Genomic DNA, 21,338 nt, shown 5'->3' with positions numbered 1-21,338 from the left:
TTACGGTCGCTGAACTATTTAAACTACAAATACACACGCTCTACTCGTGGGTTTATTGTTTTTATATACTATAAACAACCTCCCTTTTTAATCGCTTTTAACCGGGCAACAACGAACTATGCGTAAAATCTGCGCAAGCTTGATCGACAGGACACCGCTTGTTAACTGCGTACTCCTCTACTAAAGTTAGATAGCTTACTTTAAGCTGTGTTTTTGCTTTGACCTGATATATTTTCAAAACAAAAGTGTCTTATTTATTTATTGGTGTATTTATTACAAAGTAGGCATATTTATATGTCGTGATTAACACTCCCTACCAGTTGGTGGCGGTAATTCATTTTTACTTTGTTTGCCAACAAAGTAGAAGAAAGAAGAGGAAGTGACGACATTGTCGAGCTCAAGTCTGGATCATCAGCTTTGCTTCTCTAACTAGGCGTCAAAAATGGAGACAACTTTTAAAGGCTGATAATATCTGACATTAATTGAAGGGCTGACTATAAACGTAGACCCTGACGGTGGTCTCGCCAAAATATATAGTTAGAAAGCTACATAGTGTTGCAGCGCGGATGCGGTACTGTTTACTTCTGTTTTCCCGAGGCTGAAACCATCCTTGTTTACCAAGGTTTTTTGCGGCTCGGTCATGTCAGTCAAGGCTTGAATCGCCTTCGGTAACAACAGCACGCTGTCAAACGTAAACATCCATCCTGCCCTCCACGATCAGCGTAATGGAGGCACAACACTGGAGCGGTGCTACCGACTGTTGTGCGCCTACCACGGACGACTTTCCATCAGCTCCCCAGGGTGTTGTATCCAGCCCCCCCAGCCTCGAGAACCTGTCCTGCACTTCTCCGAATGCGGGTCAGGTCAGACAGCCGGAGCCCATCTCTTACGTGACCCTCCAGGAGCAGCGGTGCGTCCTGAGCTGGTTCCAGGGTTGGTCCGCCATCCAGAGGGAACGGTTCCTTCAGGACCTGCTCGGTAAAGCTGTGCCGGGGAAAGTGTGTACTCTACTGGACTCACTCAGTAGTCTGCAGGTACAGCAGTATTACGATTGTAGCCCGATTAAGACAGTAGCCTGAGGACACTGCTATGTATATAGCAATAATCCGAACAATCGGGCAAAAATAAGCAAGATTAAAACATGCATTATATGCTAGAGGTCGACCAATGTGGGTTTTGCCCAGTGACGATATATAGAAATCAGGGTATCCATTTTTTTCTGCTGATATGTTTGGGCACTTTTTCTCCAATTTGGGTCCAACTGATAGCATGTAAGAGTTTAACAAAGTAAATTAAGTAACAAAATATACACAACGTTGCTCAACCAAAAGAAACATTTGTTTTATTTTGCAACACTTACATCCAAAAAAAAATAATCCATCCATCTTCTACTACTTTACCCTCCAAATGGGGGGGCGCTGTGCCGAAGAAAAATAATGTATGAGATAAATATTAACTTTAAGCTGATTTGAGTTCAGAATTCTGTACATTTTATGTATACATCTTAATTTTGTTATACTGTACTCTTGGTGTTTTCTTTCAGGATACATGATGGTCAGATTATAATGTCTTCATTGTGTATGCAGCTTAGTGAGATAACAACAATTCTCCTGGTGTTGACACAGCAGTAGTCATATTGTAGTAGACATGAGTCATGATGGGGGTTTTGTGTCTCTATGCAAGGTTAAAGACCATCTACCGAACATCTTTGAGTGCCAACTGCGCCTGTGGACCCAGTGGTTTGAGTCTTGGGGAGAAGAGGAGAGGAATCATTTCCTACACATACTGGAGGAGAGAGATCCACAGTTTGTGTCCCAATTTTACAGCTGTGTGGCAGGTACAGCAGGAAGAGACTGAGCAATGTTAACTCTGTGACCTTAAACAAGTGACTGTTAAAAAAAACAAAAAAAACAAGAGATAACAGTATGTTGAATTGGATTTATTGTTGAAGGTAAATAATTTGGTATTAAGAGCAGGTATGTCTGTTCGATATAAGCTGTTATCGAAACATGTTATACATTTATACTTTTTTATTGTGACGTTTTGTTTATTATTTAAGGGCTGCCATTTCACACGTTGTGGCAGTAACCTGAAATAAAAATGGTTTCTCATTTGGGTGTAAGAATTTTCAAGCATTTCTTTTTCTAAACCAGACTTATTGATTAAATCACAGACTGACAATTTGTTACGCTTTAATTAAAGAACATGAGTTGTTGTATATTTGTTATCATTATTGTCTGGAATACTCAAGAGCACTTAAAACAGAAGCACTTGTAAAGACTCACAGAATATTTTGTTACCAACTGATGATTACTAAATAGATGCTCTGCTTTGCTTAGATTTTACACTCAAGATAAAACTGAACTTGTCTAGTTCCCTATTGTATCCAGTCAGTTGACCCAGGAGTAAGTACAACAATTGGGTTATGACTGTCAGCTTCCTCGACACAAAAATTGATAAACGGATAGATTTTGTCCTCAAACTTTTGACTTTGAAATGAGTATAAATGAGCTCTGGCCCCAGCATCGTAAAAAGAGACCTGTCCATTCGTGTAGTCAAGCAGAATACCCAGGGTGAGGGGTTTTTTCGGGAGTAGAAGTGTAACAGGTGACCTATCAATTGCTCTGAAATGGCCTTGTTTGTTAAGTACTACAGTCCAGAAACCTTTGCTGGGACTGAATGAAAATATTCCCTTTCTTGGAGCAGATTCACTGGCCATTCCAATATGGTAACACAGTTTCTCAGCTACAGACACCTCCCAGTAATGTCTTCCACTTGAATATCCAGTTTGGCCCAGAACAGCAAGGGCCACATCAAAGCGGCCTGGATTGTGAGGGACGTTTTGCATTTCATCATGAGTGACCATCTCGGTATTATCTGCGGACAGAGATATTCTCGGGTGTGCTGTGTTTGGATCAAGAGTCACTTTCCCTGTAAATAGAGAAAAGTTGTAGATTATGTGTAGCTTTCCATAACATTTAGAAAAGACAAATTACATTTAAAAAAAATGCTTCAACATTGTCAATGTTGCATTTCCCATAATACAAATGGATAGCCTCTGTTATTATACCGTTCTCTCTGCCTGGTAAACCACCACATGTTAAAAACTCCACTACACAAGAAACAGAGAGACTAAAAAAAATACCCTCACTGAGCACTTAATTAGGTACACCCACTCATACATGATCAGCCCATACTAATCTGCTGAAGTTCAAACCAAGCATCTCAATGGGGAAGAAAGGTCATTTAAGAGCCACCGAATGTGGCATGGCAGTTGTTGCCAGATGGAAGTATTTCAGAAATTGCTGATTCACTGGGATTCTTATACATGACCATCTCTAGTGTTTACAGAGAATGCTCTGAAAAAGAGAAAATATTTTGTGAACATTGGTCCTCTTAAGCGAAAATGCCTTGTTGATGTTTGAGTTAAGAGGAATGACGAGGCTGGTTCAATGTGATCGACAGTTTTAACGCAAAAACCAAAGATGGCCTGCAGCAGCACACGGGGTGCCACTCCTGCTAATTTACAAAGATGTGTGCTTATTAAAGTGGCTGGTGAGTGTATACTGTATGTGACGCACTTGTTTGAATGGTCTTGGCGTCCACATCATTTTGTCTGTTTTGAAGATCTGGGGAGAGACAGAGCAGAGTGAGAACCGCTCATGTGATGTAATATCACTTTCTGTTTTCTGAAGAGAAGAGAAATAATTGTTACCTTGTACCAAAGCCTCAATTTTGGTTTTCTCAGTCTGCAGGTCTGGCATTGAAACAGAGAAGACCAGGATGTATATATATCTCATAGAAAATGAGCATCCAATGGCTTTATTGTGAGCATGAGTGAGTGTGTTGAACCTGACAGTTGTACATACTTGTGTAGTTTTGCATCAGTTTGTCAAAGTGTTTGGTTTCTTCTTCCAGGTCCTTTGTCAGCTCGTCAACCATGATGGTTTTTTTGCGCAGCCTCTGCTCTAGGGCTTCAGTTAGCAGCAAAGCCTGTTGCATGTCTGCCTCTAACTCTGTGTCAGTGTAAAGTTTAAAACAATACAGAGGACCAAAAACGTACAGGATATCACAAAGACTGCGTTAGATTTACTATCACATATTCTCTGTTACACCCTGATTGTATCTCATTTCTTGGTGTGAGTCAAGAGGTGAAATCACTTATGAATTTAGTTTGTTTATTCCGGTCACAGATATTCACAAGTAAATGCAGGCACATTTGTGTTTACACATTTTAAACACACACTCACAAGAAATAGACCCGAAAAGGTGCAGGCTGAAGGTTATTTTTCCGTACTCTACTGTGATTACTTCACCTACCTGTCAGTGTGTGATTTATAAAACAAACAAAATACAAAATATTACTTTGTTTATTTATCTTCATATATGTATTAATAGTCAGAATTTTTTAATGTTTTTTTAAGTTCGAAAAGTGAAGTATCTCATTTTAATTCCTCTGTGCCCTTAACTGATCTACAGTTTCTCTTGATATTTGTTCTAATTGCTGTTGTTTATATAAGGCTTTGAGAGGGAACAATATATAAAAATAATATAGAATTCATGCTGTTGTCTTGCAGACTCGCTCATCTGTTCCTAAAACTCTTGTTGCAGCTGTCTGAGGTTGACTTTCTTATGTCACAGCTGCTCCTGCAGGAGCTCTCGGGCTCTCTCGGGCTCTGCTGCAGCTGTCTTTGTTCATCCGTCCGTATTCAATTCCAAACTACTACACGTCGACACAGATACATGTGTCGCGCAGTGAGAAGGAAGCTCTCACCTTCACAGTGGGCGTTGTTATCTTTGCAGCACTTTTTCAGCTCTCTGACTTCCCGCTCTAATTCTGAAAGAGGTGATGACACGGAGACATGTGTCAAATACTAATCAAAATAATTCATGTCAACAACAAATAAAATGCATTTTTCCCCCCCAATTTCCCATGTCTGTACAGGACATATGAAGACACTATGATCGTTTGACTAATGTCCTGTCCTCCCTCCTTATGTCACCTCCTGAACACATTTAGTGGGAGGGTGGGGACTGACACAGAGACCCCGTTCTGCCATTGAAATGCGTCCTCACTGTGCGCTGTATTCAAACACACACTGTGTCTCTTCACAAGGATAAAAAATGTGTTTTTAAAGCTGTAGTACATTACTATTAAACATAACAAATTCAAAACATTGTCAAATGAGTTCACCCACTGCTAATGAAGCCTATCAGCTCTTTGCGAATCTCTGTGTTTCTTAGTATAGCACTGGGCAGAAGACACTGTGGTGTATATTACCATACTCACCTCTATTGGAGTTTTCGAGTTTTCTTCTCTCTTTTTGTTGTACCTCAGCGCGTTGCTCCATATCTGAGAGAGAAGGATTAAGAATAGAATACAATATCCGTTCATTCATTTCAATATGCACAGAAAATAACGATGACAATTGTGTGAGAAGTGCAGAAGCACAGAAGCAAACCGATGATGCTTTTCCCAGCAGCTTTGGATGCCTCTGCCTGAGTCTTTTTCAGTTTTTCCTGCAGATCGGCGACCTCCGTTACTAGCACAAAACACACACACAGAGTTATTCTGTGCCTAAAGGAAACAATCATGGTGTCAGAAAATAAAATATCTATGTAATCTATGTGGTGTCATACTCAAGTTAAAAGTCTTTTCATCAGCCTGTTTGAGTTGAAGTTCACTGTCTTGCAGTTGACTCGTGACAAGATTCAGTCTCCTGTGAAGCTCTAAAAAAACATTTAGAGGTCAGGGAATTCAAGGAAATTCAAAATCATATAGCTGACGAAAGTTCCTGTCACGTTACGCTGAAACACAACTGTACCTGCACGGGCCTTATTATTTGTTTGTTTGAGGTGTGATATTTCATCTTCCAGTGGCTTAATTTTCTGATGAAGTTCCATAATATGAGCCGCTTAAATAAAAACATAAATAAAGGTTAGCTTTAATATTCTGAACCAAACTTGTATTTTTTCCTCATAATTCTATGTGAAAACAACATAGAACAACAACAAAACACTCACTCATATTAGCAATCCTAAAATCACTCGAGTCCAGAGCCAGAGTCTTCTCTTTAATGTGTGTTCTGACGTCCTCCAGTTCATTCTCCAGGTCTTTAAGACAGAATATATATTTTTTCTTCAAAATGTAAGAAAACATAGATTTAACTTGTATTTACTCACAGTTCCCCACCTTTTATTTTCTGTAATGGAGCTTCTGCCTGACTCTCTTCTTGCCTCTTCAGTCTGGCTATTTCTTCTTGAGCAATCAAAATTTGGAACACTAACAGAACAATGATCACGTCAGATTTATCAACAACAACAAAACAACAACAACAGCGTCACGTCATATTTTGCTGACTCACCCAGTTTGGTATTTTCACTGTTTTCATCTTGAATCTCGTCAACCAGCTGCTTCAATTGGCCTTGAAGTGCTGCAAATGTGTGACATTTAGTATGAGTCAAATATATTTACTGTATGTAACTGTCACCATGTTGACTAAGTTGTAGTCTATAATGGTTTTGAGATGTTTAAGTAAATTATTTTAAATCCTTTAAAAAATATATATATCAACATTTTGTCACGTTGCCTTTCACTACATTTGTATTTGTTTGTAATCAGTCTTTAAATATTGTTATATTGTTTCCTTTCTTTAAATGAAATAGTTTGTATTGATGTGCTTTTTGTGCTTCTTTTACTGTATTTCTGTAAACCACATTGACTGACCACTCTGTACACATTATGTTGCCTTGCCATTGTCATTTTTCTTAATTATACAGTATTCCTGGTCTGGAGTCCTTTGCTAATGCAGTGAAGACGTGTTTGATGCACTCACTTTTAATCAGATTGTAATCTGTGTCGTTTACTGCGTTTTTTGCAAATCCCTCGATCTCTGTTTGAACTCGGATGATCTCTAGAACTGAAAGAAGAGTTAAACATTAATCCAACACAGACAGACAGATTTACAACACATTTACATCTCCTTACCATTTCCATTACCGTCCTGAACTGCTGTTCTTACATTTATTTAAATTTGTTTTATGAATAATCTCAATAGTAATAAGAAAAGCTATGTTATTTCAAATAATAATTACATTCAAACCAAAGAAGTGTATTGTATGTCCCACTCACATCTTTGGGATTGAGCACTTCTTGTTTTCAGCTCCTCTTTTTTTTTGTCTAACTCATTTTTCTTCTCTTCCAATTGTTTTTGAAGCTCTGCAGGATCAAGAAAAAGTGATTACTGAGTAGTTTCCCTGCAACTGACATGGAGAGTAGTCATGTTGTATTCATTGCCACGTTTTGTGCATTCATCCAACACACAAACCTTTTATCTTTGATGTGGACTCTGTGTTTTCTAGTTGTCTCTTCAACTCTTCCTGTTGCAGCGTTAACATAGAAATCTGAAGAGCTGAAAGAACCCAATTCAAAACAGTTGAAATAAAGGGCAGTATTCAAATTCTCTAATATTCTTTATCGATTTTCCAACATGATCGAAGATCATGGAACCACCGATGATAGTGCAAAGCCAAGAAAGTGTGATTATTTATCATTAGTGTGAAAATTCTGGCTTAATTCCTTCTCACGTGGAACCAAACACATTTATTCTCATCATTTTCTCACTGTACAAACAATATAATGTAACCTGGACTTCCATGTGGTTGGGCGGGGACATTTGAAATGTCAGAAATCACATTTGCTGCCTAAAAAAAACCCTGTAACGCACCAACATGACACTTACCAACTGAAGTGATGCTGTCCGACTGCAGTTCCTTTAGTTTGTCGTCCAGGTCATTCTGCACATCTACAAGGACATATTTAACTGGTGATCTTACTTTTCAGATTAATTCATCACAAATTCATTATTATTTTATATTTAATAAGCACTGACTGCTGATCGACAGCAGATACATAAAAATCGCAATGACCTACTAACTCAGAAAAATAACACATGTTCTCATTGTTTTGAGTTAGCAAGTCTTGTCTTGGAGAAACGGCATTATTTTGAGGTACAAAGTCATAATTTTACAAAACATCATTTTAAAGTAATCCTTCATTTGAGTTAGTGAAGTCATAATTTTTAGTCACAAGGTTGTGGGTTTGATTACCGGCTCTTCTAGTCTTCTTTGGGCAAGACTTGAAAAGGACCATTTACCATTTAAGAAGTGAACAGATTTACCTCACCTTTAATTTTCTGCTCAAAATTGGAACACTGCAGCTCTGTACTGTTCAGCTTACTCTCCAGAGCTATATATATATATAAAAAAAACACATTCATATTCAAGTAAATGATTATTTCTATTTTTTGTAGCATGTAAGGACTGAACTGACTTTGGATCTTATCCTGATCACGCTGGTGCTCCTCCACTTTCTCCTTCAGTTGTTCCCTCAGTTCTATGAAAAAAAGAAAAGGTTTGCTTGAGATTATTAAAGAGCTAAATGGTATTAAGTGAATTCAGTGATCATAGATGGGTGTTACGATACTTGCCATTAATTCTTAATAAGAATATTGCTTTGTCATTGAGTTGCTCTGCTTCGTGTTTTCTGAGCTGGTTGTGCAGATCAGTGACTGTCAGAACTGATGAGAGGATAAAATACATGACACAGAAAACACATTTGAGACCTGATAATAAATGTAGACACAGCGTAAACCGGTTTACTCACTCAGCCGCGCATTTGTCTGGTTCTTCTCATGGAGCTCGTTGACATATTCCTGCAGTTCTTTCTTCTTTGTTGCCAGATCATCTCTGAGCTCTGAGAGGAACCGCACAGTTAAGAACACAACACTGTCACTTCCTCTGTCAGCTGTTGTAACGATGTTGATACTCACCGTTTACCTGAGTGATTTGTAACCCATGGGCTTCTGACAGCTGTTTCAGCAGCTGCTCCACCTGACTCTGCAGTGTCACAACTTTCAGCACTGACAACACCACAGCAGAGAATGTGTACAGTGTATGGCAGTATATACTTTGACTGTATAAATGACGTCTTACATTTACTTAAAACTCACTCAGTTTTGTGTTTTCGTTGTCTTTGTCATCTACTTCGCTGATAAAACCGTCCAATCTGGCCTGCAACTCTTAGGAAATAAGTAATGTCAATAACATTTATCATCATGTCTGATTAAATTGTCAAATAACTTCACTCTAAAGAGTCATTTAAAACTGACTTACTTTTAACTTGGTAACTTGTAGTCTCATTAATAGGATTTTGCTGAAGGTCCATGATTTCCTTCTGTAGCTTAATGATTGATAAAACTGTGACAGACAAACATGCAGTAAGTTTGCTTGGATCACAAATCTTTCACACTGATCCATACAACAATTTGAACCTGAAATGCCCTGAAGTTTTCTTTTTGGACCTTCTGAATACTGAATGACACAGAGTGAGGATCAAATCACTGAGCTCACATGTTTCTGGATGAGTGACCAGTCTTTGTATATTTGCAGTTCCAGAGTTTATTTCTTCTTGTTTCACTTCCAGTTGCCTCTGCAGCTCTGTGAGAGAAGCAAACGCAGCAGAAGGCATGAAGAGAATCACTTCAAACAACACAAAGTGCACACTGCTGTCAGAACTCTCCTGGGTTACTCACCTGCAATCCTCTGTGGATCGTTTGTAGCAGCGATCCGAACCCTCAGAGTCCTCAGCTCATTGTGTAGGTTTATCATGTTCAGAACTGACCCATAACATTTATTTTAGTTAATATCACTTAAAAATCCACATAAAAATCAGTTGAGAAACAGCGCAGCAGACATTTCTTGTGTCAAGTGGAGAGATTTGACTCACTGAGTGCTGCTGTGGCGTCTCCAGTTCTGTTGAGTTCTTTCATCTTCTGGTTAAATTCAGTCTTTACCTCTGAGAAACACGAGACAAAGAAAACGAGACACAGAAAACTCTGAGACACATGCATTTTCTATGAAATATGAAATCTTCCTCTAAGTATAATTAAAGACGTCTTACCCTCTGCTGTAGCGTCTTTTTGCTTTTTGTCCAGAGAGACAGTCTGAATAGCTGTTTAAAAACACAATAGTTTACCAGATGTGAACAAGAATGAGAAGGTAACACGCAAATATGTGTTTCCTGTCAGTGAAATACCATACTTTTCCAGTATCCCACAGCACTTTAATCAGACGCCAGAACTTTGCTCATGATGTTAGGTCATAGGGGGCCGCTGTACTGCTGGCAAAAAGACCTCCATTTAAATGGAAGACTCAGGGAAAAGTTGCCTACTTCTCACTTGAGTTATAACATCAGTAAACATTTCCCTGAGGAGTTAATGATCTCAATCGCTCGCTTCAGGTCTTCCCCAGTAGAGCATTATGCCACTTTTGTAAATGATGTGCCCATTTAGAAGAAAATAGACGATGAACCCAGCATGACGGCTGATAATGGACCAATCTCTGGTGGAGGAACAGAAGTCCTTATTGCAACTTGGCTTTTAAAATAAATGGCTTTTAATAAATGCCCATTTCCCAATTACGTGATGCATTCATGAGGTGACACAGGGAGAAGGGGCGAGAATGCTGAAAGCAGAATCAGACAGGAAGTTCCCCCGAAAGACGACATCACTGACAGCAGCTTTCATGCATTATTATTATAATTGTTGTTATTATTATTATTATTGTTCATATATTCATTCATTTGAAGCATTCATTTAACAAACAGTTAAGAAAGACTCACTGGTGGTTTTGCTTGTAGATGTTGTCTGCAGTGGCTCATTCTCCCGCAACTCTCTCAACTCTTTCATTATGTTGATGATCTTAATGACTGAAAAAGACTTCAGTGTTGGACTTTTATTTTGAAATATGATAAGAAAACAAAGATTTCTGAGAAAAAAAATTTCTTTCACTATTTTAAGTGACTATGCGATGAATTTATTGAAGCCAAGTCTTTATTTTAAGCTGTAGAGCAGAGATCTTGTACTTACTCATTTGTGACTGCACATACTCTGATTCCTCTAATTGTTTTTGTAAGATGTATTGCTTTTTTGTCTCCTTCTCCAAAACAACTCTGAGCGCTAAGATGAAAGAAGAAAAAAAAAGTATGTAAAAAATGTTTTACATACTTACAAACCAAACTGTAAGAAAAGATGTGTAGTTCTATTACTCTGGGGTCTTTCCTTTACCTTTAACTTGGGAATCAGTTATCTTTCTAGCATTTAACATGAGTTGTCTGAGTTGCTGCACTTCAAGCTGCAGAGTCAAAATTTCATTGGCTGGTGAAAAATAAAGGGGAGGTCAAATGAATTGCTGCCACAAATGCAACAAACAACAAAAATAACTTCAATTTGTTGACCTGCACACTCACTAAGTTCTGTGTTATTCTCTTCTTGATTCAAGCGTATAATCATCCTTTTAAGGAGATCCGTTTTTTGCCTCAACTGTTTTTGGTAATCTGAAAAGCAAACAAGAATGACGTTTGACATAGGATCTATGATACACGTACAAAACAATGAGACCTTGAAACACACGGATTAGAGCCTCACCAACATGATCACTTCTGGATTTCTGAATCTGGACACTGATCTGCTTCTGTATCGTTGCAGTCCTGCTGTGCACAGAAATCAGTTCCAGCACTAGAGGCCCAGAGAAAATAAAAAAATAAAAATATATGTATATGTCAGCAAATGTTGGATCCCATTTGTCAACATTGTTAAAGGTGATTTGTGTAGAACAGCAAGAGTTGCAGCCCACACGTATTTTCTTTATCAGTGAAGTCAGTTCAATTTAACATGTTTCTTTCATCTGATGGCATATCATGGCCATGCTATGACTTAATAGTATTAATACATAATACTTCTTACACGTAGCACCTTTGATTATACGTAAAATGTTGGCAAATGTGAAGAGATGTACTGACGTGCAGAGCTGGCGTCTCCTCCTCTTCGCAGCTCCACGATCTTCCTGTCCAGTACGATTTGTAGATCTGATGCAGTTAAATTGAGGTATACGGTACATGACATGTCCAAGAAGTCTTATTTGTTGTTATAAAAAGTTGTTGAGTGTTCTGTCACAATGTAGAATGGGAATTATTAAAGACAAAATGTTTTCGTCAAGCAGGCAACAGTTTACCCGTAATTCTCTTTTGCTGCTGGGCTCCAGTTTCTCCTCCTGTTGACTGTTCCTGCTGTAAATCCCAGATCTGATTTTGTAGTGAGATGATCTCAACAACTAAAAGCACACAAATAGCAGTCAATACACAACCATGTTCCCCTGCAAAAAGAGACGCCATCTTTCTCTTCTTTGCCCTTCACAGTGGATTTACTCTGAAAATGCTCTTACTCAGTCCTGTGTTTGGGTGTGTTCCTTCAATTTCCTGCTTCTTCTTATTCAGTTCATTGATCTTTTCCTGCAGCTCATTCTGTAGCACTACAACACATGCAGTTAAATATGAGACAGAGACATTTGAATTAAATATGTATTTTAAAAACAGATCAAAATCTTAAAACAATACTCACGTGTGATTTGACTTTGGGTAGAATTAGCTGAAAGCTTGATCTTCCTCTGTAATACTGTCACATCACTGCTCAGAGAAATGATTTGCAGAACTAAAAAAAAAAAAGTCTAATGAAGAGTCTGTACAAAATGACATGCAGTGAAGATCAGTGCAACATGCAAGCAGTTACAGTTGAGCAAACTTACGCTGAAACATATCCCCATCGAACGTCTGTAGCAGTTGTTTCATTTTGTTGTTCAGTTGGGTTTGATAAGCTGTCGGGGGAAACATGCATTTTTAGTAAATCACCATCACACGTGTCGAAAACTGTCAGTAAACTGAGATTTCACATGGAATAGCGTACAGCCAGTGACTGCCGAGGCTGTGGAACTGCATGTGTCGAGCTGCATTTTCAGCACTCTGACGTCCCTCTTTAACCCAAAGGCGACCTCATCTGATGGAAAATGAAGAGGTTATCACAGAGCAACAGTCCAGATTAGCAATATCCTGCAAGTCTATAAAGAATGAGTACTTAGTTGGTTAGCGTGGGCAGTTTTCTCCTGAAGTTGCGTGTTTAGCGACGTCAACTCTTCCTTCATGCCTGACAAGACGTGATAGCAGTGTTAAATTTTAATGTAGGGCCTTAAAGAAAATTAGCAGTTGCTACAAATGCTTTAATGAACTGTTGCACAATTCTCTATGCCAGGGGTGTCAAACTCATTTTAGTTCAACACAATTTGATCTCAAGTGGGCCAGACCAGTCAAATAATAGCATAATAACCTATTAACATCAAAGTTTTTCCCTTCGTTTTACATTAAATAAAGTATCTTTTTACAAAACATATTATGAACAACCTGAAATTTCTAGCTCCATTTCCTGCTATCTCCTCAGAGTCTGTTTGCTCGTCATTGACCTATCGCTGAACTTTATTTAAATAAACGTCATTACCAACTGTCTGCCTTCGTGTACTGCATTTGGATCCTTCCCTGACCCGTTACAGCCTAATTTAACCATTTACAGGTATCTGTAACTGAAAAATATAATATTTCATATTATGATTAGATTCTAGGATGAATTTTCACAAACTCATCCTGGGGGCCAGATTGGATAAACTGGTGGGCGAGTTCTGGCCCGCGGGCTGTATTTTTGACACCCCTGCTGTATGCATTGTATCTGTAACTAAGAAAAGTATAAAATGTCAGTGAAACAAAAAACAAAATACAGTATTTTTACACTTTTACTTTCTTATACCAGTACTAAATGAGTATATAGAACCACTCACCGACACAGGTGTCCTGAGGAACTGTATAAAAAATAATCAACACATTGAGACTCCATTTGCGACACAAGGAATAAAGACAAATACAGTTGAGCATATAATACAATTAAACACATCTGGATTGACTAATTAATACAATTCACTGTACATTCCAATCACAGTAGACAAGAGAGAATAATCCTTCCTTCTGGGACTTGATCTTGATCTCAGACTGCTTTATTTTGATCTCGTTTAAATCGTGGGACTCTGTGCTTCCATGGTAGAAATTCATATGTACTACTTAAAACATGATTAGGATCACAGACAATGACATTGCTTACTAACTGAGTGTTGTACGGATGAATCGCGATCCCTTACCCTGTCTGTTGTCAGAGGCAGTAAACATACATGAGAGCAGCATGGGAATCCAAATGTAGCGAGTCATTGCACCATCTGTCTTCTTTACTAAAACTCTCTCCTTGCATCAGCAGGTTTTATACTTTTTAACCACCGGGTCTTTATAATCCATATTTGGAAATGCTTCCCGAAAATGGGGCCAGCAGTGCCAGAATAAACAAACTGACAAATAGTGTCAATATTACACATATATACACACAGGCAAAAACTTACTGGACAAACATCTAATCCTAGTCGACCAGTTTAAATACTTGCAGTAAATTTTAAAATTTTGTATGCTTGTTATGCACCAATGACACCAGAACAAATTCCTTGTATGTGCAAATCGTACTTGGCAATAAAGCTCTTCTGATTCTGATTCTGATTCTGATAAAGGTCAACTGATGTTGATTTGGCTACATGTCTCCTGGCAGGGTCATTTACCCTCCATTTACCAGAAGTCTTGGAAATTGACCAGAGGCAAATAGGGCAATGGTGGTGACCATTTATAGTCATTTGTGGTAAGAAAACAAACTAACTACTGGAAATGTCTATGACCTGGATGACTGAGAACCTTCACCGACAACTCCGAAATATGTAAAGAACACAAGAAGTCATTTAACAATAGCAAAGATCTTCAGCAGCTGATGAGAGAAGATAAAGTTTAGCACTAACCGTTATTTTTTTAATATTTTTTTTGGTCCTTGTAAGAAAAAAAAGAGAAAGGCTCTGTTGAAGTGGATATTTTATTGGCAGAACAAGAGCGCCCTCGTGTGTGCATTGTTGTAATTGCAATCAAATATCACCTCTGACACCACGTACATTGATTTATATAATTTATTTATATATATATTTTTTAGAAAAGGTTGCTTGATATTGAGGAGTAACATTTTTGTCATACTGTGTCATGACTAATAGTTATCCACTATGTGACGTATAATTTGAACAAAAGACAAAGGTTTATGGGCCTTTAATGTGACCCCAGCGGAACACACACTGTGTGTGTGATGTAAGCTGAGAGAAACTGAGAACTGTTGTTCATTTTGTCTCGTATTGTCCTATTTTTGAGCTTTCAGTAAAAGGTTCTTTATTATGAGTGGAAAAACTTTAGATTTGAAGAGCCAGGGAGAGAAGACAGAATGTTTAGTTCAAAACAAAGCTGCAAACGAATCTATAACCTTTGAAAATAACAATAAATGTATTGAAATAATGGACGAACGGTTCCAAATTGGAACTGTTTTGGTTCCTGTGTCATCGGTCTGCAGCTCGTCGCCGCGTTTCACCGCCAGGCGTCTTCTCGCGATATTACCGTAGCAACGGAGCCTTTGAACAGCCGCCTGCACATAAAGCAGCAAGTTTATAACTGTTCCATTTTACATGACTAAAGGTCGTGTCGTAGTTCGATAATCTCCGACCAGCCGTGACACTGCGACAGTAACACTACCACGAGTGGGTTTCTTTGACACAGTAAGGTCCAGCGTTTTCTGTGATTTAAGGTAGAGTTTTTGTTGTTTTTCTGTTGACGTATATGTTGTATAACAAGCTGTAGTTAAACAATCCTTGATTAGTTTGTATAGTCTGCAAATAATTGAGTTGTAATGAGAATATATAAGGTATTACAGTTACCATTCCAATATGGTTTTATTAAAAAAGACGTCAATTTCTTCGTTCAAATGAATATCTGAAAACAAGATATTTAAATGTATTAATATAGTCTATGAGGGTGTAATATGAAGGGTGGGTTTCAGTAGTGTTTTAAGCTGCCATGTTGACATTAAATTATAAAATATAATAAATGAAATAAAACAGTTATCTTACCCTTTGGTAAGTTCTTGGCCAAAATTAATACGAGGAAAAATCTGCATTTATTGCCGTTTAAATATATATCTGTATTTATACATATATATTTTGATATGTATATTGTCAATATTGATATTGCAAAGATGATAGATTTTATAATATGTTATTTAATGTCCACATTTAATGTCAGCTGCATTACTACATCTATATCTTGAACTGTGGACAAAGGGTGTAACCATGTCACAACATTTAGTTTTTATCAGTTTTACATAGTGGCCATGTGACCTCTGATCTTGTTTGAACTGATAAACTCGTTTTTTGTCGTAAGATTGTGCAGTTTGATCTCATACCATCTCCTGGCTGTGGTGTTTTCTCCTCCAGAGAATATGTCGCTGTCTGGCTGGGTGTGTGTGGTCACAGGTGCCTCCAGAGGCATCGGCAAGGGAATAGCTCTCCAGCTGTCGGAGGCAGGAGCCACCGTTTACATCACAGGACGGCAGGAGAAGACTCTGAAACAAACTGCTGCTCAGGTGACAGTGACACACTGAACATGGATTCTCTTTGCAGAAATGAAACACTTCTGTTTTACCATGTGAATAATCTCAGAAATGACATTTTCTGTTGTTAAAGACACAGGTAATTGTGTTTATGCGTACCGTTCAGATTGAAGACACTTTTAGTTATGAATATGAAATTGTCATTAATCAGATTTAAATGTGATTCAAACCATGTGGCTGGTAATCTGAATTTAGTCTCAAACACTGATCCAGAGTTTTGAAACTAAAACAGTGCCAACAGTGTTTTTAAATTTCTAAATGTTAGGAGTTTTAAAACGCCTCAGAGTGTGTATGGCAAGCATATCTAGAGTAGAATTTATGCATTTCTAAAAGAAAACAGAAGTATGAATGTAGTCTTAGAGTTTTTTATTAGTTCTTATTTGTTGTCGTAATGATGTCGTTTTACTCTGCACAAAGGTGAAGGAGAGGGGTGGGAACTGTGTGCCAGTTGTCTGTGATTCTACCAAACCTGAAGACATTGAAGAACTGTTTAAACGGATCCAACAGGACCAAAATGGCAGGCTAGATATCCTAGTTAACAACGCTTATGCTGGAGTACAGGTTAGATACTGACGTGACACACTGCTTGGTATATTGTATTCTTGAAATATTAAAATGACCTAATGAATGAACTCTTAATGTGTTATTGTAGATTATCATGGAGAGTATGGGAAAGAAGTTCTGGGAAAGTGATCCATCAATGTGGGATTGCATCAACAACACAGGCCTAAGGTATGCTTCCATACATAGTCATGTCTGATAAATTGACTGTGTCACTATCAGCCACTGCTTAGTCATGCCTTTGTGCTTTGAGTTTTGCTCCCAACAACAGCAAACATTTGGTAATAGAAAAAGACGGCACACATCCACGACAATGCATCCAAAGCATATGTGTTAAGTTTCAAAGTGTCTAGACATTATGTAAACATCATATCTAGATATTGATCATTTGTTATGTTGCAATTATATTGTTATATACAGTGTATTGCAGCCATTCCCAAACCTAATCACATGGCGATACATCAAGATATCTGTCTAACTGAAGAAAACAAAATGTCAGTGAAAAGTAAGGATTTCTCTGTTTATTCACAACGAGAACAAACTCCCTCTTCTTCGGACAGGTAACTTCCACCCAAGTTTCCCTCATTCATTTGAGTTGCACTGCTGTGAAACTGGCAGGAAATGTTTACTTTAGAGCACCTTGTTTGGTTAATTAAAATGTGAATATTTGCACATTGATTATCATATTGCATGAGGAAGGATTATAGCTGGGCTGCATAGAATATTTGAAAATGTTGACAATATTGCTACATATATGCTATTACTTGCTACACTGGGCGAAATAAAAGGACACATCATTTAAACGCCATGGTTTTTTTGTAATCCTTAATCCAAGTGTGTCTTAAAATCTATCACATATATATATATATATATATATATATATATATATATATATATATATATATATATATAGTTTTACAGCAATTCAAAACTTAATTAAAAAACTGAAAATTAAAAACATATATTTAATGACCTTTCACCTTGAGAAATGCACACCATTACACAATTGAAATGCTTTCAACAGTGTTGACTGCATTGACATTGTGTTAACCAAGCTTGGTCCAAAATGATTGAACTCATTTCCATTTTTTTTGATTTATCTGACAGGGGCCACTATTTCTTCTCAGTCTATGCATCTCGACTGATGGTGGCTCAAGGTCGAGGTTTGATAGTCACCATTTCATCTATGGGAGGGCTGCGGTATTTGTTCAATGTGCCATATGGTGTTGGTAAAGCTGCTGTGAGAACTCTTTTCAGTACTTCCTTCAGTTAATATTGTGAAAAGAAAATGTCTATTTACGTACTACATGTACAGTACAATTAGATGTCTTTGTCACTGTTTTTTGTGTGTCTGGTGTGTGTGTTTTATTCCAGTGTGATAGGCTAGCAGCAGACATGGCTGTTGATCTGAAAAGTAGAGGAGTGGCTTCTGTCAGCCTGTGGCCAGGAGCAGTACAAACCGAGCTAATTTCCCAGTACGTACTGGAGGATACGCCACAAAATATAAATTCTGAGGTAGGCTTTTCTCCGACTGCAAAGTTGTATTATTCATGTTTGTATCCACAGTTTTGACGAATACGTGTATCGTCTTTTCCTCAGATAAAAGACGTATTTGCCAGTGGAGAAACCACAGAAATGAGTGGGAAGTGTGTCGTCAACCTGGCAAAAGGTGGGCTTTACACTGAAAGAGATGGTCTTCACTTAATTGTCAATTCAGTGGAGACTGATATGGTGGTGTATTTCATCAAGAATGGCTTCATTGGAGCAAAATAATTAACATTAACAATTAACATTGACATTAACATAGTCTCATTAACCTGCTACTATGCAGCCTAAAAAAGATTAATAATGGCTGAAAAGGCAGTTATTAATTCAACAGATTATTTTGGAGAGCCATTTGTGTTTTAACCCATGCTTTTATGGTTTCTCTGTTTTAAAGATAAAAATCTGATGTCGCTGACTGGAAAAGTTCTCATGACTTCTGACCTGGCAAGGCGCTATGGGTTACGAGATATTGATGGTAATTCAAGATTTACTTTTAGAAAACACTATTGTGTGGAAGCACTCATTTCTAAGATGTCTTTCCTCTGTTTGTTGGCAGGTCGAAGTGTAACTGATTACACTTCCCTGAAATTCCTCCTGACGAGGGTCCCTTATCTCTCCTGGCTCTCCCCTGTTGTCCCCTCGTTCCTACGCCTGCCACGCTTTGTGCTCACACTGGCAACTAACCGGTTCTAAGCATTTCCTTCATTAATATGGAAATGGCTGTATAACTCTATACTCATCTATTCCTACATTCCTACAATGACGATGTTAACTAGCATATTTTCTTTATTATGTGTACCTATACTACCTTCAGCTGTGAGTGAAGCCTCAGTAAGAGCGATACATAAAATATTTAAAACTACAACAGTTAGCATTCAAAACAGGTAACCCATATCGGTCGCAAACATCTACCTTCAAATTTAACCATCTCCATTGAAGACCCTTGTTTTGTTTCTCCTCTAATAGAGATATTTCTGGAGGTGTAGCAATTCTTTTTAGGTTCAGTAACATTTTCAGTATTCCAAACCCATAGCTGCAGCTTGCTCTGTTTGACTCTTCCAGCTGTCAAATTGCTACGAGCTGCAGAACTGGGTGCAAGTTAAAAATATAAACTTTGAGTATACTGGTTGCACCATTGTTAACAGAAAAGCCAATAATTCAAATGTTAATCTCTGACAACAAATCATGGTCATTTTATGACTTCTTACACTACATTTCTCACATAATGTAAAGTGTGAATTAATAACATTTTCTTTTTTAAGCAGTACACAAAATGAATAACATCTAAAGATTTGCTGCTCAACTTTGCCCACCTACGCGTGGCCTTATCAAATTTAAGTCACGGTTGCTTGCCCATGCAGTTGACCATCCATTAAACGTAATCACATGGATTTATGCTCCTTGTAATCCACTGCACCTACGACTTTCAAATGTAGTCTGGTGTTGCCACCCCTAAAGCACTCTCAATCCAATCCTTACAGTTGAACAAGGTGCCAAGTGCTATCAGAGTTGGGTCCACTCGTTCTACCTCCAGTAAACTCTTTGAAGACATATCTCTTCCTTGAGCATCTCCTCTGTTGGCACTTGAGTGCCTTTCTGTAACACATTACTTCAAGCTTGCCTACTGTACCAAGGCTGTAATGTTTATGATAGTATAAAGGAAAATGTACACATTTTACATAAAACATGTATTTTTGCACCTATTATATAACAATTTACTTTAATTATTACCATTTAATGCACTACAGTATTTACCAGCTGTTATAATGAGATAATATTAACTCACCTCTGTTTCCTTATTTTTTAAGCAATAGGTATTAAAATACATGTACTTCACACTTTTTCACTATTTTATACACAAAAGAATGGAACTCTACACACAATTCCGAAAACCTGGAGATCATGTGTCAACAACAAAGACTGTGAGCACAATTCTATCGGTCACTCAAATATTCCTCTAAATCAGTTTTGCAAATCTATGAACACAATATGCATCATTTAGCTCACTTTGTTCACCTAGAAACACTGACCTTCAAAATGCACCACCCTGAATAATAACTAGCACCTGTACAAACTCAATTTTGTTTGCAGTGCCTCTCGTTGTGCTCATTTTTATGTGGAAGCAACATTTCACCTAAAAGAAAAAAAGGGAAACTTCTTTCCACACTTGTATGCGTTTCAATAATGTAATATTGGTGTCATGAAGCCAAAGCATACATGAACACTTTTGAGGGTCATGTTCTGAGTTTATTCGATGCATAAGCATATATTACCTGTGTGTTTTGGTGTATGGAATCCGGAGGTTTTTGTTGTTTTATTTGAGAGGGAGAGAACATGGTTTTAATTGTTGTTTCATTTTGCAAGACATTTGCTGAGTTTTAACAAAACAGATTGTTTTTAAATGTCTGGGGGAAAACTAACATGGTGCAGTAATCATTTGGGGAGTAATATCTATGTTGAGTCTCTATCTTTCTTTATGCAAGAGGTGTTGCCAAAAAAGTGAACTTTTTTTGTTTCTTCTAGAGATCCTGAACCACAATTTCTGAAAATGGGTTTGTGAAAACTTGTAATAAAGAGAGTGAATGCTCTGTAACATGATTTATATCAACAATACATTCAGTCTTTTTCTTTTATTCAGCATCAACATTGAATTATGATATCGACTGACAATTATAAAAATTACTAAAATAACATAACAACAATTTTCTTTTAATCTTTTAATTATTTGCATATTCATCAACCTAAATAAAGGTCTATAACATAAGTGGCATGTAAATTATTCTT

At 37.6% G+C, this 21,338-nt stretch overlaps 3 protein-coding genes across 5 annotated transcripts; 2 read left to right on the top strand and 1 right to left on the bottom strand.

Moving 5' to 3' along the window:
• The first annotated feature begins 33 nt into the window (after window positions 1-33).
• Window positions 34-2,218, top strand: c1h14orf119 (chromosome 1 C14orf119 homolog). Its single transcript, XM_058643612.1, has 2 exons — window positions 34-1,034; window positions 1,684-2,218. The coding sequence occupies exons 1-2, from the start codon at window positions 726-728 to the stop codon at window positions 1,855-1,857; spliced, it is 483 nt and encodes a 160-aa protein (XP_058499595.1). The 5' UTR covers window positions 34-725; the 3' UTR covers window positions 1,858-2,218.
• Window positions 1,924-14,919, bottom strand: si:ch211-14a17.10 (putative leucine-rich repeat-containing protein DDB_G0290503). Its single transcript, XM_058643597.1, has 41 exons — window positions 14,074-14,919; window positions 13,720-13,740; window positions 12,969-13,037; window positions 12,801-12,890; window positions 12,643-12,711; window positions 12,459-12,548; window positions 12,283-12,369; window positions 12,073-12,171; window positions 11,861-11,926; window positions 11,487-11,576; window positions 11,309-11,395; window positions 11,127-11,216; window positions 10,929-11,018; window positions 10,682-10,768; window positions 9,962-10,012; window positions 9,788-9,856; window positions 9,594-9,677; window positions 9,412-9,498; window positions 9,175-9,258; window positions 9,012-9,080; window positions 8,832-8,921; window positions 8,666-8,755; window positions 8,490-8,579; window positions 8,333-8,395; window positions 8,186-8,248; window positions 7,743-7,805; window positions 7,329-7,412; window positions 7,133-7,219; window positions 6,837-6,920; window positions 6,366-6,434; window positions 6,194-6,283; window positions 6,025-6,114; window positions 5,826-5,915; window positions 5,641-5,730; window positions 5,463-5,543; window positions 5,291-5,353; window positions 4,775-4,837; window positions 3,870-4,016; window positions 3,716-3,757; window positions 3,582-3,629; window positions 1,924-2,931 (listed from the first exon to the last, which is right to left on the bottom strand). The coding sequence occupies exons 1-41, from the start codon at window positions 14,138-14,140 to the stop codon at window positions 2,378-2,380; spliced, it is 3,687 nt and encodes a 1,228-aa protein (XP_058499580.1). The 5' UTR covers window positions 14,141-14,919; the 3' UTR covers window positions 1,924-2,377.
• Window positions 14,920-15,399: 480 nt separating this feature from the next.
• On the top strand, window positions 15,400-21,167 carry dhrs1 (dehydrogenase/reductase (SDR family) member 1). Of its 3 annotated transcripts, none has more exons than XM_058625882.1 (9): window positions 15,400-15,558; window positions 16,273-16,421; window positions 16,866-17,009; window positions 17,101-17,180; window positions 18,117-18,249; window positions 18,384-18,524; window positions 18,609-18,678; window positions 18,949-19,029; window positions 19,111-21,167. In XM_058625882.1, the coding sequence occupies exons 2-9, from the start codon at window positions 16,278-16,280 to the stop codon at window positions 19,245-19,247; spliced, it is 930 nt and encodes a 309-aa protein (XP_058481865.1). In that variant the 5' UTR covers window positions 15,400-15,558; window positions 16,273-16,277; the 3' UTR covers window positions 19,248-21,167. The 3 variants fall into 3 exon arrangements, with proteins under 3 accessions (XP_058481865.1, XP_058481873.1, XP_058481857.1); XM_058625890.1 differs by having other exon boundaries at window positions 15,406-15,587; window positions 16,220-16,421; XM_058625874.1 differs by having other exon boundaries at window positions 15,407-15,587.
• Window positions 21,168-21,338: the final 171 nt, after the last annotated feature.

Source organism: Solea solea, chromosome 1 (genome assembly GCF_958295425.1).
Source record: "Solea solea chromosome 1, fSolSol10.1, whole genome shotgun sequence".
Classification (NCBI taxonomy): Eukaryota; Metazoa; Chordata; class Actinopteri; order Pleuronectiformes; family Soleidae; genus Solea; species Solea solea.
This window is presented reverse-complemented; position numbering and strand designations above follow the sequence as displayed.